Here is a 27,755-nt window from a genome sequence, read left to right on the forward strand (position 1 = left end):
AGTTAAAAAAGTAATACAAGACAGACGTGGACTGTTTTTAAACTATATAACTAAAACAAAATGTACAGGTATATGTACTGTTTTATTAGCATACTTTATAAGATATAAAACATCCCACTTTGTCATTTAGTCACTCAAAAGGAATTTGGTTTTGCTAGTGTAATGATTGCTAGGCAGCTTTTAAATGCTGCTTTCCTCAGCTTGACTTACAACAGGTTCTCACCTCTGAACTGTGGTAATATTTCATTTTCTCCACCTGTGGGCCAAATGGGCATATGTGCTTCTGGATCTCCTTTTTTGTCTGTCTTCTCAATTGGTATGTTGGTGGGTTCAGGTACATACATCTCTGAAGAGAAAGAATTAACATTTAAAAAAACTCTAAGTCATACAAAAATTTCATGCATAATGGAAATTATGAATATATTTCTCAATGGATAACAGCAAATAAAATATTTAGTCACAGAGCTCACCAATCAAATGCATGTATAAAATGCAAACCGTACTCTAGCCTCAAGTATTTACTATTCCTTTGCACTCTGGTACTTTAATAGTAGTCAAGTTATTTTTTTAACTGTTGTTTTTAAATAATTTTAAAAAATCATCCAAGCAAATAACATTTTGACTTTTATACAAGGGCTAAAAACACAGTAGAAGAGAGACATACTGTACAGATGAATTAATTTTTTTTTCTCTCTTATTGACTCAGAGCAGACACATGTCTATCAGCTCTATTTTATCCAAGTTTACTTCAAATAAATGATTTTACATTTGAGTTCAAATTCAAATTTTCAAATAGATATGGAAGTACTTTTCAATTTTGTTGCTTTATAGAAAACTTGCAAATTTCAATAAAATGATTTTTATATAAGAAGATTTATCCTGAATGACTCCTTTGCAAAATTCACTTTATATTCTAGTAGTGCATGTTCAGATGATATTTCCTAAGCACAATGGTGTAGTGATTGGCACTATTGCTTCACAGTTCCAACATTCTGGACTCAAGTCCAATGCCGGTCATTGTCTGTGTGATCACAGTACATTCTCTATACATCTTTGTGGGTGTTTCTTCACATATTCTGGATCCTCACACATGCCTTAAGGATGGGACCGTTATGCTAACTGATAATTCAAAATTTACCTTGTGTGATTGTATGTGTGTACAGCAGTTAGCTCTGTGATGCACTGACACCCTGTCCAAGGTTTGCTGATAACTTGTTCATGATACTGATTATTTACTCTGAACAAATTATTGAGTAACAAACAACTATACATGACAGACAGGATATTAGGATCATATTGTTACATCTACAGAATACAGTGAAATTCTTAGTTGCATGTGGCAAACAGCAAGCACCATGCCAGTATGAGCTTTACTACCTTACTTCAATACATCTGTCTTTGTTACCTAAAAAATGGTGTATTTTCTAGATTAATGTGAATAGTTAGGCAAGTAGCTTCTCCTTTAGCTCCTAGCAAAAAGCTTCACTTGTCAAACTGTCAACACTAAGAGGTATCATAAACAAGCCAAACAGATGAAATTTTATTTGGATTGGATTGCATCCAACTATTTGGGAGATTTAAGATCATACCTAGTAACATCTCATTCCACAAATTATTAACCGGGTTCATCAAATGACCAACTAGGTTGATATCTGGTGACTATGCAAACCAGTGCAGTAGCACTGTAAAGTTCTCCTCTTGTTGCTGGATTTTTATTTCCTTCATATTTGGGGAAATGACCGTTTGACACAATAACCACATTTTAACTGTCCAGTAATGTTGTTTCTATGCCTGATGCTACTGCACAGTGTTTGTTTTGTACTGGTTTCCTTCATATATGTGTTTATATATCAAAATGTTTTGTTATTTTGTAATTTACTATTACTGTATTATATCAGTAAATCTGTGAAAGCAATATGAGCCTGTGCACAATGAAAAGTGCTATAAAATAATAAATTGAATTTGACTTATTCAATGGATAAATGATAGACAACAGTAATGTCTCAGTAGCCTACATTGTTCGTAGCTGATATGAAGGATCAACTGTCTCTGTTCTTTTTATCAGAGTGTAGCAAAATGGTAACAAGAACCCAGACACTGGGATCAGACAAGCCAGTTCAATCTTAGTGCCGGTCCCAAGCCCAGGTAAATTGGGGAGGGTTGCATAAAGATGAGCATCTGGCATAAAACCTGTGTCAAATCAATCATGCAGAAGAGAAACAGAATGTCAATAATGGATCAGTCGAGGGCCGAGTTACCAATGACCGCCACTGATGCTGTTGTACAGCAGGATATCAGTGGAAACTATGCTACTGCTGGGCAAAGAAGGCGAAAGAGAAAAAGAGAGGGAAAGCGGGTTCAAAAACAAAAGGAGAGAAGGAAGGGAAAGAATGTGGAGTTCAGGGTTAGAACTTTGAATGTTGGCACTATGACTGGTAAAGGAAAAGAACTGTCCGATATAACAGAGCAGAGAAAGGTTGATGGATTGTGTGTACAGGAGACCAAGTGGAAAGGGAGAAAGGCCAGAAATATCAGAGGTGGGTGCAAACTGTTCTATAATGGTGTGGACAGTAAGAGAAATGGGGTAGGGGTGATGGTAAAGGAAGAGTATGTTAGGATTGTTTTGGAGGTTAAGAAAATGTCTGACAGAGTGATGAACATAAGGTTGGAAATCAAAGAGGTAATGTTAAATGTCATCAGATCATATGCTCTGCAAGTGGGATGTGAGATGGAGGAGAAAAGAAGATTTCTGGAGTGAGTTAGATGAAATGGTGGAGAGTATACCCAAAGAAGAAAGATTGGTAATCATAGCAGATATTAATGGGCACGTTGGCAAAGGGAACAGTGGTGATGATGAGGTAATGAATGGGCAGGTATGGCATTAAGGAGGGAAATGTTGAGGAGAGATGGTGATTTACTTTGCAAAAAGGATGAAAATGGCGGTGGTGCATGCATATTTTTAAGAAGAAGGAGGAGGAATACAGGGCGATGTAAAAGAGTGGAGGAAGGTGCACACAGGTGGACTATGTCCTATATGGGAGATGCAATGTGAAAGAGATTAGAGACTGTAAGGTAGTGGCAGGGGGTTGTGCAGCTAGACAGCATTGATTGGTGGTATGCTGGATGAATTTTGAGGTGATAAAGCAGATGAGAGTGAGAATGGAACCAAGGATCAGGTGGTGGAAGTTGAAAGAAGAAAACTATTATGTGAAACTCAGAGAGGAAGTGAGGTGGTGGTGAAGACATGATAGATGATTGGAGCACCACAGCTGAAGTGGGAAGGGAGACAGCTAGGAAGGCGCTTAGTGTGACATTTGGACAGAGGAAGGAAGACAGAGACAAGGTGGTGGAATGAGGAAGTACAGGAAAGAAAAAAGAGAAAGAGGTCAGTGAAAAAGTATTTGGATAACCAGAGAGATGAGGCAAGCAGACAGGTGTACAATGAGATGTGGCAAAAGAAAGGTGCAGGGAAAGGTGTCAAAGGCTAAAGGTAAGGTGTATGCTGAGCTATATGAGAAGCTGGGCACAAAAGAAGGAGAAAAGCACTTGAACCAATTGGCCAGAAAGAGGTACCGAGTGGAGAAGAACATGCTGCAGGCCAGGTTGATAAAGGATGTACTGTATGCAGGTAATTCCATGTCAAATCATCACACTTTTGGACCTTATCGTCACAGATTTTAACGACACTTGGCACGCTGATTTGGTCATAAGAGTAACCCATGGAACTGAAAGTATATATGCCTTGAATCAATATTAAGGGAGATTTAAGCTTACAAAGTTGGAACAAATTTTATTGTGTATTATGACTTTGACTGGCTATATCTCCTTAAATATAAGTTGCGCTGAAATGGCTCTATATCATTTTAGAGCTTTTTTCCATCTCTGTAGTTTACACAAATACTATTCTATCTCCCAAATGAAAATGAAAATGTTATGAGTGATTATAGTATTAAAAATTAAATAGCAAAGCTAGCTTACAATATCATGAATGTCTCTAGATAATTTGGCCTTTGGTTTTTGAATCATTGCTGAGCTATCATTACTTATAGGTGACATCACATGGTTTAATATCATTAATGGGCCTTTTTCATAGCAGCCATATTGACATGAAATAGTATGGCAAATACAAATGTAAGTAATAACATCAATTAAGGTTCCAATTATGCTACACTGAAATTGAACAGAAGCTTCATTAATGTCATTAGTGACACCTGTGCTTGCCATACTATTTCATGTCAAAATGGCTGCTTTGAAAAGGGACAATTCCAATGTGGCTAATAAATGCCAATGCTTTGCCCTGCATTAATCAGAGGGGAGTGAGGTGTGCAAATAAGTCAGGTGTAATCAATCAATAGCAGATGCTGTCAAATACCTGGTGGAGATAAAAGCATTGTCTTTGCTGCAGCTGCATACTTTTTCACAATGTCATCAGTAAAGAAGTTGTTTAGACTCAATCAGAAATCTTGTTGTGACCCTTTCCAATGTCATCTCAAGAAGATAAACCATGCTTTAAGAGATGTGGCTGAGACAGCAATACAGGACCACCCTAGTCTCAATTTAAGGTCAGGTCAGCACATATGCAGAAATTGCTGTGTGAGACTGTCAAAACTCACATCTGAGAGCAAACAGATCTGTCTGTCTGACACTTCCAGCAGTGACTTAACAAACCCACCCAATCCTGAACCTATGGCTGGTCCCTCAACATCTGGAGATGAAGGTACATGGCTAAGATGTGTGGAAGAAACCATGCCCAGCACTGGAGAGTTGAGATTTCACTTTTTTATGTCTTCATGGACCATCTCCATTCTACTCATTCTCATACCGTCCTGATACACTTGCCTTGTCATGGATCAGGATGTGCTTTCAGTAGATGAACCTATGACTGCAAAAGGACAGACATACACCATTTCAAGCAAAGACACAATTGCTGCATCAAATGCTCTGATGGAGTATAAATTGCGAGTGTAGCCATTGTTTATGTTCTTATAATCCCATGTTACCATGCAAACACTACAGCTTGTACATAACCTATTCATGATTCCACCAAAGTTGAATTTCATTCCTCACTCTTTGAGCCCATCTAGTTTAAGTTAAGTTTTTCTGTTTTTTAGAATTATGAGGAAGGGCTTGACCTATATTTTCTGAAAACAGGTAATTTTTCATTTTGGGGATAGCATAGTATTTATTTAAAATATAGAGCTGGAAAAGAACCATTTCAGTGCAACTTATATTTAGGAAGATACAGCCAGTCAAAGTGATAACCCCGATAAATTAAGTTCAAACTTTGTTAGGTTAAATATCACTTAATATTGATCCAAGACACGTGCAATATCAGTTCAATGGGTTACTCATATGACCAATCAGCATGCCAAGTTTCATTAAAATCTGTGACAATGAGGTCCAAAAGTGTGATTATCTGACCTGGAAATTTGCTGACAAGTGCGGGAAGTGTGTTGAAAATAGTGGAAGGAGCACTCTGAAGGAAATATGAATATAGAAAATGAGGGAGTGTAGGTTGGATGAAATCGAGATAGTAAATTACAAAGTACTGAGGTTCAGCAAGGCTGAAATGAGAGAAACTATGAAGAGGATGAAAAGTGGAAAAGCAGTTGGGCCGGACCAGTGGAGACATGGAGATGTTTAGGTGAGATGGCAATAGAGTTTCTAAGGTTGTACTTACACTTGAAATTTGTTCTGTGAGGTGCACGTTTGTCTGTATGTAAACCCATAAATTCTAGTGCATTTGACTAGTGTGATCACTTTGTGCCAGGCCAACCTTTAGTAGGAATCAGGTACAGTGTGATCGCTAAACGTGCCCAAACATGGAACATAGACATAAGGTAAATGATGCAATATCATTTTATTCAATACCATTTGAGTTAAAAAACAGGATTTTATTCTCACCTTACAGGTGAACATGAATTGTAGTTGTCCAGAAAATCTGCAAATTCCTTCCTTAACATCATTTGTCTCTGTAAAAATCTTCTCATATGTGCAGCACAATTAACAGTAAAATGCTGTGCTGTACATACAATAAATCTACACGACTCGAAAAAAAAAAACACAAAATAAGGAAATTCATTTTGATATGCATGTCACTCCATGTTCGGGTCTTGTTTTTGGTGATCTGTGAGAAGCAATATGGTTTTATGCCAGAAAAAAGTACTATAGATGCAATGTCTGCTTTAAGAGTATTGACGGAGAAGTATAGAGAATGTTATAAGGACTTGCATTGCGTGTTTGTGGACTTGGATAAAGCTATAGGGTGCCAAGAGAGGAGTTATGGTACTGTATGAGGAAGTCGGGAGTAGCAGAAAAGTATGTGAGGGTGGTACAGGATATGTATGAGTACAGTGTGACTGCAGTGAGGTATGCTGTTGGAATAACAGCCTGATTCAAAGTGAGAGTGGGGTCACATCAAGAATCGCAATAGTGATGGACAAGTTGACGGAGGTCAGACGTAGACTATGATATTCGAGGATGAAATTGTGATCTGTAGTGAGAGTAGACAGCAAGTTGAGGTGAACTTGGAGAGATGGAGGTACACACTGAAGGGAAGGGGATTAAGAGTTAGTAGGCAGCCTTTAAGTGGCAGAGTTGAAGATGTTATGATTTTTGCTTGGAATAACAAAGGTAGACAAAGATTAGAAAGGAGTGTATTAGAGGGACAACACAGGTACGACCATTTGGCGACCAAGTGAGAGAACCGTTTGGCGACCAAGTGAGAGAAGCTAGATTGAGATTGTTTGGGAACATGCAAAGGAGAGATGAGGGGTACATTGGGAAAGGAATGTTGAGGATGGAACTGCCAAGCAAGAGGAAAACAGGAAGGTCAAAGAGGAGTTTTATTGATGTTATGGGAGGGGTTCATGATGGTTGGTGTGCCAGAAAATGATATAAAAGACAGGGATAGATGGAGATGGATTATCCTCCATGGCAACCACTAAAAGTGAGCGGCTGAAATAAAAAGAAGAAGAGTAAATGGTAAGAAGATTTTTCTGACCAGGTGACATTTTTTCCAAAGTTACCGTAAACTGTAAAATGTGGTTATAGTGGCTGTAGAATACTGTAGAATAGTTTGTGTTTTTACCAAAAAATGCGGCACTCAGAAAGGACATCTAATGCTATACAAGATATGTGGCAACATCCCGTGAATTATGTCTTTTGATATGTTATCACTGTTCTGTTCAGCCTTAATAGCAAAAATTCTGATATGTCTGTTGAGGTCCTTTCTGATGAGATTCTTGTAATCAACTCTCAAATACCTGTTTATTGATACAGGATATTTATGGAGGATTTTTTTTTTGATTTTTGAAGGATTATTGACAGAACATAAATAATATTGTGGATTAAAACCCCACAAAGTATCTATGAACAAAGTACTTCTACTTGTATGTCTGGGGCCACCGGTCATCTATTGTTCAAAATACTTAGCTCAGGTTTCTTTCTATTCTCTAGCTAACATGCACAAACACTGTATAGATTGCTTAGCAACTTGTCCAAATGAACTTTACCAGTCTGATCTGGACTATGTGATTCCAACACACAAGCACAAAGTAAGGATTTGTTTCTAATTATTCTAAGTAAATTTGCATAGTGTCTCAATGCTTTATTTGTCCCTTTTTACAGAGTCATAAATTATGACAAAATACTAAGATGAGTAAAAAATGTGCACGCTTGAAAGTTGTTATTATCTGAATGTAAACATATGTGTCACGGCGACAAAAAATAAAGTAACACAAAATTATTTTTAATTTGCTTTCACAAGCACTGGACAGTTTTTGGCTACTTTACACAAACAGAAATCTCCTGGATTAACCAGGCTCAGGAGTCTGGAGAAGTAAAATCGGATGAATGTGTTAGTTGCCCTCAGACTTTCAGCCAGACAAATGTTGAATAAAGATTGTGTGGGCGAGAAGTCATTATGAGGAGCCTTGTTTTGTACTGCCTATCATTATTCTTATTGCTTCCTGTGTGTCTGTGGTTATTTCTCTCTGTATAACCTTGTGATGGACTGCTTCCTGCTCTACACTAAATACTGTCCGGCCAAGTGAAATTTAATTGGATTAAGCATGGTTAAGGATAGATGGGTAGAACACACAAAGGCAATAAGGAGTTTTATAAAGGTCTTCCTCAACAGCAAATTAATATTTTAATCTTAGATAAAAATCAGATTAAAGTGATTGACAAAGAGTAGAAGTTATTCATAGGATTGTCATGTCTTCAGAGTTTAGTGAAATTCATACTAGCATGTGTGCACTTAGTTAATGGAATGGCAAATAACAGATCAATTTGGTTTAATGGAATCAAAAGAACTGGAACTCAGTGAGCAGTTATATATAAACAGTGAGTGTTCAGGGGGCATAAAAAGGCCGTTTTTCTCACACCGACAACACCCAACATTTCTTTTTCTAACTGTTACACTGGATTGGTTTAATTACTTCATTTGTTTCAAGTCTAGATCCCTTTCACTCCATATTGCTGTGAGATATGCATTTGTCAAGCATAGTTCAAGAATTATGCCTTTAAGCCACCAAAAAATGAGTGTCACCAGACTCATTTAAATCATTTGCTGTTTCCAGCCTTTAATAATTTCCATTCATCTGATATCCAAAATCTATATAAATTATACTTTTTTTGCATTACACACTTTGGAAAGCACATTCCATTTAAGTGGTGTGGAGGTTGTAGGAACCAGCCTTGGACATGGCATACTGCACAATGCAGTGCAATCTTATTCTGTTTGCTGGTGACCCTGTATCCCTAACAAATTCCATACAGATATGTACTAAACATCACAGTCTGTACTTCCACCTGAACATGAATATAAGCCTTGAAACATTGACTAGAATAACACCAGTTATATGTTTTTTTAAAAGCCACTTAATCCAGTTGTCAACATCATATTTAGCTAGGCAGGCAGTGTAGAACAGTGACTAAGGAACTCGACTCTAAATCACAAGGTTTCTAGACTCCAATGTCCTAAGTGATCTTGAGGAACTTGTTAGCCAACTATAAAATGATATATGAAAACAGTTCAATACTACATGTATTTGTACTAGTAAAGTGTCTTAGGATGATGTCTGTAGAATGGCTCTATATAAAATAGATGTTTGCCATTTATACTAATAAAAGTACAGCAAGTAAAAACTGGCATATCTAGGGTATGCCTTATTTCATGCCAAAATGTTGAAAATGAAGGGAAGTTGAAAGAGTGAAATAAATTATAAATAATTTTTTCACCCCTCTCCAATGTTCAAACATCTAAACTAAAACAAAAAATACAATTCTGATTGAGCAATAAATGCATGTTACATGTAGTCTATGTATGCAACTGCTTGAACATTTAATAAAGCATGTATGCTTATGGTTAGTTACGTGTTTTTATTAATTCTTGCTTATAATAGTGCCACAGACCAGTGACATGCTGCATGTGGGTCAGACATGCAAGTAAGAATTTTTACTTTATTCTTTACACATGACAATACCAGTACTTTGTATTTTTATAAGAAGAAACAAAAAAAACTTCGAGAAATGATAAGTCCAAAAAAGAGAATTCTAAACCCACGATTATCCAGCATTACATGGATTTTCAACTCTCAGTTATACCAATGATAATAGCCTAAGCTGAAATACTAACTTTTCAAATTTTAACATAAGCAGCACACATCTTTTGGTAGTTCTTCATTGCATTGGGAAATGAAAGCCATTTCAGTTTTGACTTTCAAAAGACCATATGGCTAATTCATATTACATGCAGATTATTTAAAAAGGAAACAGACTTTGTGGTTTTGCTTATTACAGTGAACATGTAAGTTGAGATCAAGACACCTTTCATCAGTCTTTTAGGTTAAATGTTACAGATGAATTAAGAGCTAACCATGGTTATTTTTTTTTCAGTACTGTTTTAAGTGGTTTGTGTTTCTGCTTTTCTTAATTAAAGCCTGCCTGAACATGTGTACTTGCTTTTTAAATGTATTTGTATTGATTACACGTGTTTACAATTGAGATTGAGTGTATTTACAACTTTAATATGTATGCATAATTTTTAAGAAACACTGAGTCTTTTAAACTCTATAATCAAATCATAAGAAATTAGAAAGTTCGGTACACACAGATGTTTTGACTGTCAACATCAGATAAATAATTTCTGAATGAACGTTAAAATGCTTGTATTAATTAACCACAGCACGTTGGTTTACTTTTGCTGACTCTTTCAAAATAATGATAAAATGCATTTTGATTGGCCTTCCTAATTTGTCACAAGTCACTGCATTTATATTTGCAGAGCTGTGCACCAGTCTAATAAATAAATAAATAATAATAAATAAATTATTTTTAATATACATTAAGCATTTGGTCATTAAAAAAATAAAAATAGCATCTTCTCTTCATGTTTGCACGTGTTTTATAAGGATACTGTAGTTTCAACCGGCACCCTTACATTAGGTCTGAGAACCATTCTTGACTTGCATGGTAAGACTGAGTGTGGATGCATGTGCATAAGTGTGTCCTACAATAGGCCAGCATTCCATCCAGAACTACTGTCAGGCTTGTTCTCCCCAGTCCTCTAATGGAAACTAATGCTCCAGAACAGGGAGGAATTTAGGAAAGAACAGAATAACTACTAAATAATGTCTTGAACAGACTTTGACTTTGGATTGTTTGCTTTTGCACTGGTGACTTGAAGTCACAGTGGTTAGTTTTGTTGTGTTAAAGAAATGTTTAAAACCCAGATTTCTACACTCTACACTCTCTGTGTGGAGTCAGCATATTCTCCTCATATTTGTGTGTATTTCTCCAGATACTCTTATTTTTCTCCTGCATTTCAAAGCCATATGAATTAGTTTGATTGAAGACTTTTGTAACACTTTAGTTTAGGTACTGCAAAAATGCAGCTATTACTAAATTACTCTTACGCAACAAGATCTTAACAAAGGGTTCTTTTAGTCTTAACTATGGTTATAAAGCATCAGTAAAGTGGTTATTTATCTCAGTGTAGTGTGGCATTTGACATGCTGGTAAAATCACTTATGAATATTTAAGGATTCACAGGTCTTATAATGAAATATGCAATATCACCTATTAATAGAGCAGATCCAGCATCATTATTTTAGTTAAGCGTGACTTGAGGACATCAGTGGAAATTAAGGGGAAGTGGATTTAAAACTGAAGCCAGGAAGCACTTGTACACGTAAAGAATTGTGAGACTCTGGAATAAACTACAAACACATGTAGTTAAAGTAGAAACCTTAAAAACCTTTAAGAAAAATCTGAATGAGACATTGGGAGACCTTAGCTATTAGCTAAACAAATGGGCTTGATAATAATAATAATAATTCATTACATTTATATAGCGCTTTTCTCAGTACTCAAAGCGCTATCCACACAGGGAGGAACCGGGAAGCGAACCCAAATGGACTGAATGGTCTCCTTTCGTTTGTCAAATTTCTTATGTTCTTATCAACACAGATGAATGAATAACCACTTTACTGATGCTTTGTAAGTGACACCTTTGTTAAGGTGTTGTTACATAAGAGTAAATGTGCAATTGGTACATTTTTGCAGTACCTAAAGTGTTGCCAAGACTTTAAATTGGCATTGCTTAAGTAAGTGTGGGGGTTTGTGTAATTGTGGCCAACGGTGGACTGATATCCTTCCTGTTCTGGTTTATTGTGCTTGATACTATAGGGATAGAGGCTGGCTCTACATGACCCTAGATTTAGGTTAAACTGGATCAACAAATAAGTGGAGGCATGGAAGCTATTAAAGATGGTGATATCTTATGTCTGGCTTCCTCGGTATGGCTTATTTTTCTGTTGCATGTTGTATCTATGTTTCTGATTTATGTGCTGTTCAGCAGCTTCTAGGGCAGTGGATGAGATAGCCAAGCTTGGTCTTACTCATGGTTATGGAAAAAGCAGGCTTCTATGTGCATTAATCTAATGAAGAGTCTCTAAATCTCATCAAGCTTGAGAAAGAGGGAGAGAGAGAGATGCCATGATATGAAGGTAGATGTTTCATTAATTTCCCAGACATTGATGGAAATCCTTGGCAAAATCAAAAAAGATTTGAGTTTTCAGTTGTTGTTGCAGCCTGCCCTGGTTCCCTAAGGAGAGGAGATCAGTTAGTGTACTGCTACAACTCTGAATGTGTGCCAGCCCACCTGTGAGTTGCCTATCTAAACTGCTCTACCAGTCATATTGCTCTAGTAAATGGCAAAACAACTGCTGTATAGTTTTGCTTGAATGATGTAGCAAACATTATTACCAAAATGGCTGGTTCCTTTGGACTCCCTGTTTCTATGACCTCTGGTAACTATGCTGTAGTAGCATGTGAGGCCTGAGCTTCACTCCTGGAAATCACCTGACAGTAACATTCAAGTTAGCACTGAAGAACTGCTGAATAACACACATTTTATTCATTAATGTACTAATTTTCTAATATTTTTTCAAATATATATTGTGGAAGATATTATATGTATTATATATTTGCATCTGTTGGTGAAGAAAGATTCACTGATCTTGATTTTGCTGATGATGCTGTGATCTTCATTGAGTCAATGGAAGTTCGAGAGACTGAGCAAGGAGTCTGAATGTCTGGGTGTGCGAGTGTCCTGGATAAAAACCAAGATCCAGGTCTTTAATGACCTCTTAGGCCCAGCCATCAGCAGTGTGTATGTTTGTGGAGAGAGTGTCGACCTTGTCGAGAGGTTACTTACCTTGGCAGTGACATTGATGTCTCTGGTGACTCTTCCTATGAAGTCAGAGGATGGAATGGGAGTGCATGAGGGCTCATAAGGTCGCTGGAAAGGGGTGTGTGGTGCTCCCGATATCTATGCAAAAGGACGAAGGTCTAAGTCTTTAGAGTCCTGGGGCCTCATGTATAACGCCGTGCGTAGAACTCACACTATAACATGGCGTAAGCACAAAAGCGGGAATGTGTGTACGCACAGAAAAATCCAGATGCAGGAATCTGTGCGCACGCAAACTTTCACGTTCTTCCACTAAATAAATCCCGATCAGCGTGAAAAGTAACGCACGTGCACGCGCCTTCTGTCGGGCTCCAACTCCTCCCAGAATTACGCCTCTTTGAATATCCATCCATCCATTTTCCAACCTGCTGAATCCGAACACTGGGTCACGGGGGTCTACTGGAGCCAATCCCAGCCAACACAGGGCACAAGGCAGGAAACAATCCTGGGCAGGGTGCCAACCCACCGCAGGACACACACCTCTTTGAATATGCAAATCGATATAAATAGCCTTCTGAGAAAAGACAATGGGAAAAGCACGGGGGAAAATATAAGAATTTCAGCGAATACCAAGTGGAGGCAAAGGAAAAACGTACTACTTGTTGGTTTAAACAGTGGTATAATCAACAAAAGGAAGTTGATCAAGTGACAGAGTGTCGGAGAAACTCGAAAGCTCAAATTCACAAAGTCGCACAGTGGCCGAAATAAAAAAGAAATCACATATCAAAGTCGCCGTGAAAAGGCAAGTCGTAGCCCACCGTCTGAGTGTCATATGAAAGCTTATTAGGGTACAGACAAAAAAATAGGCACACAGTGGGAAAAAAGCACAAAATGTCAACTTTAATCTCGAAATTTCCACTTTAATCACGTAGTTTACTTTGCCATTAAAGTAGAACATCATAACTTCATCTTAAAATTGTTTAATTTACTAGTTTCTCAAATCCCATTGTAACTAAAGTAGGACGTTAAATGTTTTGTTCTATATTTGATCTTCTTTGTGCTCTGTGTGTGAATTACTACCTACTTCTTAAACGGGCTTTCTCTTTCTCCGACAGGACACATAATCCATTACATTCGTGATATTACAGCTCTCTGAATAATTACAATACTGAGATGTATACGTGATATCTTTTTCATGATGATAGGAATGAAAGCATTTTATTAAACATGGGAACACGGTGGCGCAGTGCTTGTTCATATCTCACGCAAGAGGCTTGCTGCACCATGCACGACCTTCGATGAAATAATTTATCACAGCAGTACTGTCTCTTTCAAACGTACTATTCCTATCCCTACTTTTCTTTCTCCAAATACCCAATTGCCACACAATCAGCTATGTAATAGACGTGAAGCCATTTGTAAGCTTAGAACGCCGATTCTTCAAAACTTTTAAGGAACATTGAAATATCTTCGTAGTACATGTTTAATTATTCTATCTGTCTATCTTTCCAGTGTTGCGTCAGCGCAAGAATACAACGCAATGCAGGAACAATCCCTGAACTAGCTAGCGCTGCGGCACTGTGTCCTCACATGTTTAATTATTAACAATACAGATTATTTAAATGAAGTTAAAGTTTTTATCTGTATAATATAATCAACATATTTGGCTGCATTTCATCTTAAAAATGAATACCGTCATCATATGTAGATACGCGCTCTATAAAGTGGCGCAGGTTGTGCAATATTATAACTGTAGTGCAAGTTTACAGTGAGGTAATTGTACTTATAAGTACAAACAGTTCTACAAGGAGCACTTGATGGACTGATTGAATGCGTTTAGAGTTCTTGGGATGAAACTTTTTCTAAACCGCGAAGTCCGTACTGGGAAGTCTCTAAAGCGTTTTGCCGTGGCTAAGGCAGCGTCTGCTTCATGCTGTGTACCGATAATTCTCTTTCCCATCAGCTGCTGCTGTGATTCCCCACTCAAATACAGTGATATAAATACTCCGAGTGGTGCAGTGAGAGTAATATGGAAAAAGATGATCTGCTGTGGCAACCCTTAACGGGAGCAGCTGAAAGAAGAAGAAGAAGTGCAGTGAGAGTAACAACGCTAAAGCAGTTATGATATTTGGAATACTATGGCTATTCCCTGGACCATTATATTGCTGCAGATTAATTACAATCAGATGCATTACACTAATAAACAATATGCAGTTAGTTTCAGTGTATTTATAAAGCCGCGTCAGGAATGTGGATCTAAGAAAGAAAGGTTGACCAGACAGGAACAGTAGCACTGCTTTGACGCTGGGTGCCGCCAATCTGCAAAACCGAGCGGAGAAATTGCGTACGCCAAGGCATGAGTTACCGTGGAAACGTGCGTGGCTTTACGCCAAGTTTAGGTTTTATACATCGCGATTTGAGCGTGGAAACATTCGTACGCAACACTTCTGTGCGTACGCACCGTTTATACATGAGGCCCCTGGTGCTTCCTGTCTTGCTATATGGTTGTGAGACATGGACGCTATCCAGTGACCTAAGGCAAAAACTGGACTCCTTCGGTACTGTGCCTCTTTGGAGAATCCTTGGGTACCGTTGGTTTGACTTTGTGTTGAATGAGCGGTTGCTCACGGAGTCCCAAAAGAGGCACATTACCTGCACAGTTACGGCACTATGGCCATGTGTCGCAATTCCCTGAGGGTAATCTGGCTTGCAAAATCCTCATTGCTGACCTGAGTGGATGGACCAGGCCAGGGGGACGTTCACGTAACACCTGGCTGTGGTAGATAGAAGGTCATTTCCGGAGGGTGGGACTGGACCGCGTGTCTGCCTGGGGGGTTGCCAACAGGATCCCGAGCTTCATTGTTTGGTGGGAGCCGCAACACGCTGTACCAGTGCATGCTCCCCAACCTGACCTGATTTGCTTGCTTTAGTGAGTTTAGGTGCAAAAAATGATTGTATTATTTATGACAATAAAGCAATTAAACTAAACTAAAATAGATATCTAAATTATTAGGTTAGCATGAATGTGTGTCAGTCTTAACAGGTTATCATCCCATCCAGGTTTTGCCTTGCACCTAATTGGGGTGGATAGGTTTGGAATTCACTGCCCATAAAAAGCAGCCAAAAAGTAAAAATGTCCCTTTTTCCCAACATTTAAACAAGCTGTGAAATGCTTATTGTCTTATAAAGTAAAATGGTCAGGTCAACATGTCAGAAGAATGAGGTTTGCAATAAAGAGTAATATTTTCAAGCTCAGAGGCAGCTAATAATGGAATAAAAGAATCTTTTGCAATGGCCAAAGGCATATTAGTTCAAAAGCATATTAAAACAAATTTCAATATATGTCTTTTATACGATAGAAAATCATATTATAAATAACAGAGAAGATACTGTGAAATTAAAAAGTATTTGCTTAGAGCTTACCTGAGCACATTGGACAACAGCTTCCCTCCACATTGATAGGCTGAACACAGGGCAGTGCAGGACAGCTGACAGTAGAGCACAAAGTCTGACCTTGTAGGCAGTAACAATGAGTACAGCTATCAATGTCCCATCTCTCCTCATCTGCGTATGTTTTCCCATTGAAGTGACAAACTGCCTTCTTTGGTACAGTATCCTCTGTTAAGAAAGCAAACAAAGTACATGTTATTACACCAAATTTATAGCAAGATAAATGTAGAGATACATACAGCCACTAAATGTTTTTCACCTTACTTGGTCGTGAGGTGCCACAGCCAATTTGTCAGGCATCAAGCACAAGACTGGATCCAACCATGAACAAGACACCAAAATACAATCAAATACACAGGGACCACATTATAAAGTCCAACTAACCTTAACCTGCAAAACTTTAGAATGTGGGAAGAATCAAGAACACCCAATTTTAAACTACCAGGGCATTAAGAAAATGCATAAATTCCACAGAGACGGCAACCAGGCCCATTATAAAGCCTGATCTCTAAAACGTAAGGCAAAGCACGCAAATATGTCTAAAATATTTAAACACACTATAATGGGACATTTGCAGTATTAGTTGAAATTAGCATCTTGGAATTGTACATAACTTAATCACATATTGTTTTGAAAAGACAAATGATCTTAAAGTAAATAAGAAGTGAAATGGCACTTAATTTTTCACTTGGTTGAACACCATTAGTGTTGGAAAACATCTTGGATTGAAAATAAAAATCAATACACAATGCAATGTAAGAATTTTAATATTTCTTAACGTAACACTTGTGCTTCAAAAACTTCATGTAAATATGTTCTCTAGTTAAAAAGTAGTAATTATAACTTTCATACTATACTGAGTCTAAATATACGTATTAATGATGATGTAACAATTGACAGTTAATATTTAAAAATGAAAAATAATTTATAATAAAATGATATATGAAAATCTTTTAGAATACTTTTAGTCCACATAGCTCATTATTCTGATCATTTAACTTCTGCAAAATATGAAATTGTAATTTGAATATTTCAATTCTATTAATATTTACTACACTACTTGCCAATTTTTGATGATCAAGTGTCCTGCCTTATGCTCCAGAAATATGTAACAGATGACCGCAAACCTGAGTGAGATAAGGAATTTGGAAAAAGATGGAAGAAAAGATTTATTTCATGTATCTATACTTCTCTTTGTGAAGGAATACTTTCATACATCTGGGCGAAATTAATCAGTAACCTGCTTCCATGAGTATTTCCATAGCTGACACCCGTCCTCCTTAATTCCTTCTTATTTTAAACACTTCTGTCATGTTTGCTTAAACTGGAAAATTTTGCCTCTTTCAAGCTTACCTTATAATTCATATCCTGTGGTCTTTGAATCTGTCTAGCAGTTGTTCTATTGACTTTATCTACTATTGTTATATCCAGACAAAACAGCTCAGAAGACTGTAAATTTCCCATCATACTGAGATTTTCTGTCTGTGTAGTAGTGTCTTAAAGATTTAGTCTCTTTGGAAATAGACATTATCAGTTTACTTTAATCAATGAGTGGGCATACCCATTTAAGTCTTTCCCAGAAGGATATGTGGGTCTTAAATGAATTTTGACTAGTATGTGGATGCTCAAATCAAGAGCAGGAGTCAGCAGTGGGAGAAATCATGTCTTGTTTTGTAAACCCCCCTGGTGAATAAAAAGTTAGCATGCATTCAGGACGTGTAATTACATTGGCTTATCAAGGAAAGTGAACCCCTGCTTTTTAGATCCATCTCTATTGGGGAATGGAACAACCATTTTAGCCAGGTGTGAGACTAACCACAGAAGCTCTCTTCCAATAGAACTAAAATATTAACTTTTTTATCTGGATGGTCATTGACGTGATTTTATATTTCGCAGAACATTTATACTATTCTTCCCATATCCAATATTTATTTCTTTGATATCTGGGCTGAAAATACTCCAAATACATTGGGTTTCTGTTAATGACTATGCAATTTATTGAATTTTATATGGGGAGGGTGGTCATCTAAACAGGGTGCATGGATATAAAGATGCAAGTTTGGTTTTTTTGGTTTAAAGCTTTGTGCCTAATTATTTATTAATAATGGGCTTTTGGTTTGGGTCAGAGGAATTTTTTTTGGGTGGTTTCTTTGGAGCTTGGTATTGAACACTAATAAAAAATAAAAACATTGTAGTCACCTTGTGGGTGGTTACGTGAATCTTGACTTTCCAAGGGATAATAGCCCCTGAGAGGGCCACAAGGCTTGACAAGTGTTCCCTTGACTTCCCTCAGCTTCCCCCAATAATCCAGCATCTGACTATCCATCTTGTTTGGTTCTTTACATTGTCTGGTTGCAAAGACTCATGAGTCCACAAGGATACCAAAGTAGTTATATCTAAAATTCTTAATTCCTATGTGTAAAATTTCAAGTTTATTTACAATAACATTAATCTGCTACATATCTGTCCAAGCCAAATGTCTGCCCAGATATACTTACTGTAAAATGGTTTTGCAGTCTGGTTATCAGTTTTGAGTCAAAGGTATCTGACAATCCAACTACTTTAGTGCTATCTGCAGAGTCAATGAGCTTGTTGTAGTTTTATTGTGCTTCCAGCATGGATCCCTGAGGAACCACACTTTCTGCATCATTGAATTTGCCTTATGTGTTTATGGCAAATTTGTACTCATATCTACGTTGTCTCTGGAATTTTCATATCTAGTAGTTTTATTAGTAGCCTCTCATGAGGTACCTCATAAAAAGTTTTGGGTTGATCAAGAAAAACAATATTGTATGTGGCATCGTAATCAAATTTTTTAGTTACTTTCTCATGAACATTCATTATACTGAGCATAACTTTCTTCCATTTTAAGCCACATTGACTGTTTCACATGCTTGACATGTGTTGCTCGATTTTGTCTTTAATAACTTTCATAACTTCATTAACTTTCCTGTAATAAATCTTAACTAACTGGAGTTAGCCAAGACAATTCATTCAGGTCCTAATACAGCAATCTGAATTGCGAAAAATAAGAATCATGAACTGTTCAGATTTTTTTTTTATAATCATTTTCATAGGAGAGTCTTATACAAATAAAAATCATAGCATTTATTGTTCTGCTTTTTTACAACCTGCTTTCTTTATAAATAATACTTTTTTGCTTTGTTGTGGTTTTATTTGTTTTTTTAAAAGCACACCATATTGTCTGTAGTTCAAACATTGACTATATCTATATCTTTATTATTTTGTATTTTTTCAGTAAGCTATAAACCACATTCATAAGCATGAATCTTCTTTAGTTATCTAATTACACAGCCATATATGCAATAATTCTCTCTTTGTTCATTATATTTTTATCTTTTGTGTAGTGATAATTTCAAACATGTTCTTTATTATTCCAAAAGAAATATAATATTAAGATATAACTCATAGCATAAAAATAGACAGTGATATTCCATGATATTCAAACTCAGAACATTAAGCAATGGTGAAATGATATAGCCATACAATATTTATTTAAAGTGTAAGTTATGGCATTGCATAATTTCAAATTAAGCTCCGCCTTATTTAAGTGCATTTGAAAATCTATTCCTAAAAAGCAAGGTACAGTAAATGTGAAATGGATAGCTGCACATACTGTAATACAGCTATGACAATTCAGTTATTACATCTCTCTATTATAAAAAAAAAATCCTGTCCTGGAAAGCAAAAGCAATGCGGCGATACGTGATCTTCTCAGAAGACATTTAAAAGACTCGCGAGACCAAAGAGACTTGCCACGGTGCGTCTTGCGGGGACCGTAAACATGAGACTTGGTGACAAAAGATCGTCCCAGGGCAGTAGCAAAAAGGACAGTGGCTGTACAGGCTTTAAAGAGATCGAAGGGCAGCGCGACAGCAGACCCCCTCCACACCCCACCAACCACCCGCCCCCCCCACCCCACCGAGAACGCGAGCAGGTTATACATCCTGCAAGAAAGAGTTTAACCATGCCCGGGGCCAGAAATAAAGGACAAGTATTGTTTTTATAACGTCATGCTAGATCAGGCAGTGAACCATCATTTAAAAGGAGTCCACAGACATCTAACCAAGCAGTTGTTGGATTGCTTTTGGCACACAAGCATCATGTGCTCCCAGCTCTTAAAACAACGACATGCGACAGGCAGAAGAAACAGCTCGCAAGTAGCAGAAAGACAGCAAATGATCCAAAGGCATATCCTTAGCGTGTGTTCAGAACCCCCCCCCCTTTTCACAACACAAGCAGCATTATACGTCTGGCAAGAAAGAGATGTAACCACAACCACAACCACCACAAAGATGTAAGCCGGAAATAAAAGACAAGTATTGTTTTTACAAAAGTTTTTAAAGTAGAAGGGAAAATAATGCATATGTAACAATTCCTAAGAAAATAACAATCTCTTTAAATTGTAGATTGCCTGCCTAAGGTAAAGTCATCCCTGATGACTGGGGATGTTGGAATGAGGGGTCCTTTCATTGGATTAGCGCTATTTCAGATGTGGAATGGCAAAATGGGGGAGGCAGCTTGATGAATGAGGTCTCCAGGACTTAAAACAAATTCAAATCATATTATGTGATATCATCTAATGTGAAATTCTACTCCATACTTCTAGAATTTTTATTTTTATACTGTATTGAGGATTTATTCTGTTCTATGTATTGTACTGTATTGTATTGACCCCCTTCTTTTTGACACCCACTGCACGCCCAACCTACCTGGAAAGGGGACTCTCTTTGAACTGCCTTTCCCAAGGTTTCTTCCATTTTTCCCTACAAGGGTTTTTTTTTTTGGGAGTTTTTTCTAGTCTTCTTAGAGAGTCAAGGCTGGGGGGCTGTCAAGAGGCAGGGCCTGTTAAAGCCCATTGCGGCACTTCTTGTGTGATTTTGGGCTATACAAAAAATAAATTGTATCGTATTGTATATCCGGTAAACCAAACACGGGGGTGGGCGAGCGAAGTGAGAAGGGGGCGGAGCCCCCTAGTTCTCTTTAAAAAAGTAGATAACAAATTTGTTTTAGCTGTCTTCTGATGTGGTATTATAACACTGTCTGCCATAAATGATCAGGTAAATTAACTTTATTTTCTACATCTGATAATAAATATTAGTCATTACAGATTATTACATAACTTTTACAGTTTCTGTGTATCTTATGGCGGCACGGTGGCGCAGTGGGTAGCGCTGCTGCCTCGCAGTTGGGAGATCTGGGGACCTGGGTTCGATTCCCGGGTCCTCCCTGCGTGGAGTTTGCATGTTCTCCCCGTGTCTGCGTGGGTTTCCTCCGGGCACTCCGGTTTCCTCCCACATTCCAAAGACATGCAGGTTAGGTGGATTGGCGATTCTAAATTGGCCCTAGTGTGTGCTTGGTGTGTGGGTGTGTTTGCGTGTGTCCTGCGGTGGGTTGGCACCCTGCCCGGGATTGTTTCCTGCCTTGTGCCCTGTGTTGGCTGGGATTGGCTCCAGGTGACCTTGTGTTCGGATTCAGCGGGTTAGAAAATGGATGGATGGATGGATGTGTATCTTATGCTCACACAGGCCTACAGATGCAGACATAATGAATGACTTGTACTGTACATGACATATTCACAAAGGGATATGTATATGAAGATGCCTTTAAATCCTAGGCCCAAAACTTAAAGTAGCATATGTCAGCTGGTAAAACAGTAAAACTGAATATTTTCATGGGAACTAGTACAACAAGATACAACCAGACAAGGCAAACACATATCACTTCTTTTTCTCAGATCACTACATTGATTTCCTGTAGCAGCATGCATTAATTTCAGATCCTTGATATGTGCCTACAGAGTAGTCAATGGGTCAGCATATATGGAGACACTTGTGAGGTCCTGTGCACCTTCTTGACTACTCAGGTCTGCTGATGTCCTCACAGGTGGCGCAGTGGTAGTGCTGCTGCTTTGCAGTAAGGAGACTGTGGAAGATTGTGGGTTCGCTTCCCAGTTTCTCCCTGTGTGGACAGCGCTTTGAGTACTGAGAAAAGTGCTATATAAATGTAATGAATTATTATTATTATTATGTCAGCTATGCGTGACATCAAATATCTATCCAAACTCCTTTCATATGTAGCTGCTAGCTGGTAAAATGAGCTGTCAAGCTTCATTTAAAATTGTGACTCCGTCAATATGTTTAAGTGTTTGAAGACTCTCTTATTTGTCCTACTGATATTAGCTGTTAGGTTTTCTAACCTAGGAATTGTAACTTGCTTGTATTTTGCTCTGAGTTCTTCACTTGTGGTGATCAACTTTGTAACCTTGTCCTGAAACAAACAGTTTCCCAGATTGAAGTTTTTGCTCAATTATTCGGAATACTTTTGTAAGCTGCTTTGGATAAAAGCACCAGCTAAGCAAATAAATGTTCATGCAGTGTAAAGTTTGAAGCATGATGCTATGCTTTAATGGAATTGTCTTTAGCGAAAAGTTACCCCTAATGCAAGAAACAGATTCCTCACTTACACCTTATATTGCAACCTGTTTTTATGAGCAAAAGTTAATTTTTTACCTTAAATTTCCATCTGATTATCTGTTTTTTTAATGTCTTGTGATCCTGAGTGTTATAATGGATTCTAATAAAAACAAATAACAGTTTTCTCACCTTTAGCTAACATACGTTTTCATAAATGTGGCCATTGAGACATTCCAAAGAAGACTGATTTAAAGGAGGCATTAAAAGTGTCCACACTCTCTCCTGTTAATCTTACTTAGGACTTTTTTCCTCTTCCGTCAAGAAAATGTTGTTCTCATGAGATTTCAAGTTATTCACAGGATCATACCATTATCTCCAGGGGCAACTAAAAGACGCCCAGTCAAAATGTTGGGAGTATTCAGGAGCAGGTAGTGACAGGCTCTGTAACCAATAGACTTCAAATGTGGCACAGAGAAAGAAACATAAAAAAATCATAAGCTTCCTAAACCACAGCAGACATATTTTAGAACTGGAACTGTCAGATGGGCACCCAGACTTTGAAGATGCACTTCTAAAAACACAGAATCTAAGCTGAGAAACAAGACTGAGATGCTTCTTTGTTTCAGTCACCTTACTTCATGACAATATATATTCATTAGGCTGTGATAGCAGTGGTGCCCTACAAATCTGCACAAGACACCTCATCAGTTGAGGCATACTTCAGCATAGCACCCTGTCAATTCCTTAAACTGTGACAATTAGGGTGACTATCGCCTGGATGCATAGTGATAATCAGTTGTGAATGTGTTATAATATGCTCATTTTGTCTTAATGGCTAATCTGTTGGCCTTCAGGTTTCAAGGTCACATGTTTAAATTCCACTACTGTTAAAATGGAAAGTCTCAGGAAAGAGAAGAATAGCCTCTGCAGCACTTACTTGCTATTACTCATTATGTTAATAGTAAAGCACAGCATTAGTAATGTGACACCAAAAGTGAGAAACAGTTGCTAATTGTTAAACACCTTTGAAAATAAATCTCTGGCCTCGGCAACATAAAAATGATTTGGAAGCATAATTCACTCTTGAGATTCAACAACATTCTGTGCTCAAGTACTGTCTAATAACTTGTAGGTTAATCACTTTCCCATTATGAAGGTGCTGTTTTGAAATCAGAGCATTAATACACTTGGAGACATCAGCATTCACCCCTGAGTCACAGTATCACTTATTTTGCAGGGGTGGCTGACAATTAAAACCAATTTAAATGCAATTACATTTATAATGTAATTGTAATAGTTACAATTTCAGCTAACAGTGTTTGTCAGAGCAATTTGTTTTAAATCAAGGGAGTGCATTTTTTTCATAACAGACCAATTTTAAAAATGAAAATTACTCCTGATATACACTCAACAGATTTGGACCTTCCTTGAAATTAATTTCAAATGTGCAATACTAAAGTGGTGAAATTACAATTTTTATATTAAGTTTAAAGATGATTACAATAAAGATTTTAACGTGATATTAGATTATCATCTTATTTGCTCTTTAAAGCACCTTGTAATGGGGCATGGACTGAATAATGCTATGTAACACAAATTAATTGATCATGTGTCAAATCCTAACCATGGCCACATTAACATGAGAAAATTTCTGTTTAGAGTTTTTAAATCGCAATTTCAATATATCATGAGGAGATGTCTGTGCCATTCTGGCACAGAGCAGAGCCGAGTACAGCAGTCTGCCGCCAAAGGAAAAATAGAGAGCGAGAGATACACACTGACAGCAGGAAAGGGCTTGGGAATGCTGGAGCTGCTATGGATTAGTATTGTGCGTATGTGTGTCGTAGACAGGCAAGAGATGGGGACACCTTCTTACCAAGTGCCTAAGATGGGTAAGAGGCAGGGGCAACATGATGAGAGATGGAGGGCTAGATTTTGGATGGAAACATGTACTGTTCCTAGGATGCTAGAGGCCAGACAAGCCACTTACTGGAAGGGATACCTGACCCACTCTTTACAAAGTGAATGAGGCAAAAGGAGAAAACACTATCAGCCACAATGTACTGAACCATTCACTGACAGCTAAAGGCCCAGGAGTGTAAGGATACTGGAAGCCTCATTAGGAAGTTTTGCTCTGATTTCTCTGGAGGGAATAAAATGTCACCCCGAGCCTAGAAGCAATTCTGGGGCTGAGCTAGAAGCTGTCCCTGAAATGAAGTCAATTGTGAGGCAAACACTGAACTGGTGGTAGGTAAAAAAGCCAAGGTAGAGATGAAAGGTAGAGAAATGAGAATTCTTGTACTAATCTGGACATTTGGGCTAGCCACCGTACCTGCTAGACAGGGGTTTAAAACTGTAATGGTAGGCCGGCCTATAAGGAGGTTCATTGTTTCTCAACCTGTTTATTTACAGTATAATATGACTTTTCACATTTGTAAGTAACTCCTTGATTTTTTTTTTAAATCAATAAAAGAGATGAGGGAAAGTGCCAACTTCACATAAATAGCAACCCATCTGAATTGCAGCAGTGCTAAACATTGTACTACAATGAATTCCCGAATAGAAAAATTTTGTTTGCAAATTTGAATTGATGAAAGGAATCATGAAGTACCACTTAAAAGGTGAATGTACAACATAGGCTTTAACAGTATGCCTCACAAAAAAGAAGGCAGAGGAATTAAGAAAATGGACATCAGAGAGCTATGATAAAGTCATGAATACATACAGGTTTCCATTGGTTTTGTTGTGATATTTTGTGGTTCTGTATTTTTATTGTGGTTTATTGTTTCTTTCTCTGGCTAAAAGCTTTGAATTCCTGTATTTTTTTTATTTGGTGTTCAATGCTAGTATATTTTTTTACCCAGTGTTGTTTATTTAATATTTTTCTGTGGTTTTACGGCTATTGTTAAAACCTGAATTTTTGTGAGGGACTTTCAGCATTGGAAAAGTGCTGCATAAAAAATATATTTTCTTTGCTTAATTATAATTACACGGAATGCAGCATAGTTCTTTTGTCTGAATTGTTTTGCAGTGTATCAGGAAAGCAAGACACAGTAATGAGGAGTATTGTGTTAATCTTGTCAGTTGGAAGAAGATATAAGGAATATTGTGTGATCAAAGAGGCGAAGGTTAAAGGTACAGTTTTTAGAGCACTGGTAAGACTAGCAATGATGTATGGAGCTGAGACATGCGCAGTAAAGGGGGCGCGGTGGAAGAAATTAGATGTGGAAGAAATGAAAATGTAGAGATTATTGTGTGGAGTTACAAAAAAAGGACAGAGTAAGAAATGAAACAATCACAGATACGTCAAAATTGGGAGAAATATCTAAGAAAGTACAAGTGGTATGAACATGTGATGAGAACAGACAATGAATATGTAAGCAAAATAGTGATGGGAATGGAAGTACAGGGCAAGAGAAAGCAAGAGAGGACAATGCAGAAGTGGATGGATAAAGTAAAAGATCATCTGAAGGAAAAGGGTTTAATTGAGGAAGCGGCGCAGGACAAAGTGTATGGAGAAGGTTGATCAAGCAAATTGACCCCACTGAGAACTGGGAAAAAATGAATAGGAAGAAGAAAAAAAATTAAGTTAAATTTGTCTGTTTCATGTCAGGATTCTGTTAGCAGTACAGTATTTTGTCCAAGGTGTTACCTTCAAGTTAAAGACAGTGAATGTGTAGGAAACTACAATTTCTGAGATATGAAAATGAAAATTGTAGGAAGATACTGTATATTAACTAAAGAAAATCTAAACAAAATCAGTAATGTTTCCAAAGTAAAAATAATGTTCAGTAAACAACTAAAGCCAAAGAAATCCAATCATCCAGTTGGACATTGCGGATGAAAATCAGTCAGTTGACCCAACTTGGAAGCATGTTGAAGCATACTTCCACAAGATACATGTTTTAGTTCATTACCCAGCCTAATTTATAAAATATTTCTTTAACTATGAAGACATTTAATAAACCTTTACTATAAACCAAAATAGAACAAGCTGCACACTTTAAGAGCACACAATAAGAGAAAAAAAAATGTACAACTCAATCACTAGGGGGTGCAAGAATTCCTTTTTTGGCTGTGTTCTGCAAGTTCTCAAACTTAACTATCTGCACCGCCAATATCTATCCACATGTTCAAGAAATTGTTGCTATCAGATTCTGCTTCAAAGGAATTTAAAACCAGCAAGAAGAGAATGTGAAAGAAGACATAAATACAATTTGTTAACACTGCATAAAACTGTTCTTCTCTTTAAAAACAATGCAAAGAAAGTTCACTGACAAGTTGTTTAGGAACAAAACAAATCAAAGCCAACACCTGAGGGATTTTCAAGTATGTTTGTCAAACATTAAAGCAAATCCCTTTAAGCACACCTGCAAAAACAAAAAAAAAAAAACAAACGCTTCTTAGCCGACTGATTTAGTCATCAAAAGTGTCGTCAGCATTTATAACTAAAGGTACGACTTCTTAATGTAAAATCTATGTTGGATATCACCTTTCATCACAACTAATGTCAAACACGATCAACAACAGCTTGAACAGAACTGTACAAAAAGGGAAGCAAATACAAAGGAAAATCAAAACCAAGAATGCATTTTTATGTGTCAAACTGTGAAGCAACACATTTATTTATAATGTGGGGGAAAAAATAACACACAACAATTACAGAATGAGCTTCCGTGCATTTTTTTTTTTTATACCGGAGACAAGTATAATGGGCACACATTTAATGCTGCTGCTTACAGAATGAATAGTGTTGCAGGAAAAGCTCTCTTCAGATGCACGACTGGATAAAGATGTAACAGCAGCTATCTTCATGTTGCCAGTATTGTGTATGCTTGGCAAGCTAAATGCTATTCATTTATTTACAATGTGTAATGCTACTGCTTTGACAAATCTCTCACCAACCCCCAGGTTACTCAGCTCATTAATTTTCCACTCTATTATCTCTGTCACCCACACAAGGTGTGGACTGCCCTTTTCTTTATAATCAAAAATACTACATTATCTGTACACCAATTAAGACAGAAGTTGAGATGAGTTTCAAGTGTAATATCATTTTGACATTTTGTCCTACAAAAACATTTTACACAGTGTCAAGACCAGCTGAGCACAGGCTCTGCGGCAATGCAACACACTTTGCAAGAGAAGGCCAAGGTTATAGAATGATGCAAACA

The 27,755-nt window shown here is 37.4% G+C and overlaps 1 protein-coding gene across 1 annotated transcript in view; it reads right to left on the reverse strand.

Annotated features, from left to right (window-relative positions):
• crim1 (cysteine rich transmembrane BMP regulator 1 (chordin-like)) overlaps positions 1–27,755 on the reverse strand; it is a 907,432-nt gene that overhangs the window by 46,865 nt on the left and 832,812 nt on the right. Inside the window, exons 14-15 of the mRNA XM_051925587.1 lie at positions 16,118–16,312; positions 224–346 (exon numbers count right to left, since the gene is read on the reverse strand). Coding sequence (XP_051781547.1) covers positions 224–346; positions 16,118–16,312 — 318 coding nt within the window. The remainder of the gene's footprint in view (positions 1–223; positions 347–16,117; positions 16,313–27,755) is intronic.

Source organism: Erpetoichthys calabaricus, chromosome 3 (genome assembly GCF_900747795.2).
Source record: "Erpetoichthys calabaricus chromosome 3, fErpCal1.3, whole genome shotgun sequence".
NCBI classification, from domain to species: Eukaryota; Metazoa; Chordata; class Cladistia; order Polypteriformes; family Polypteridae; genus Erpetoichthys; species Erpetoichthys calabaricus.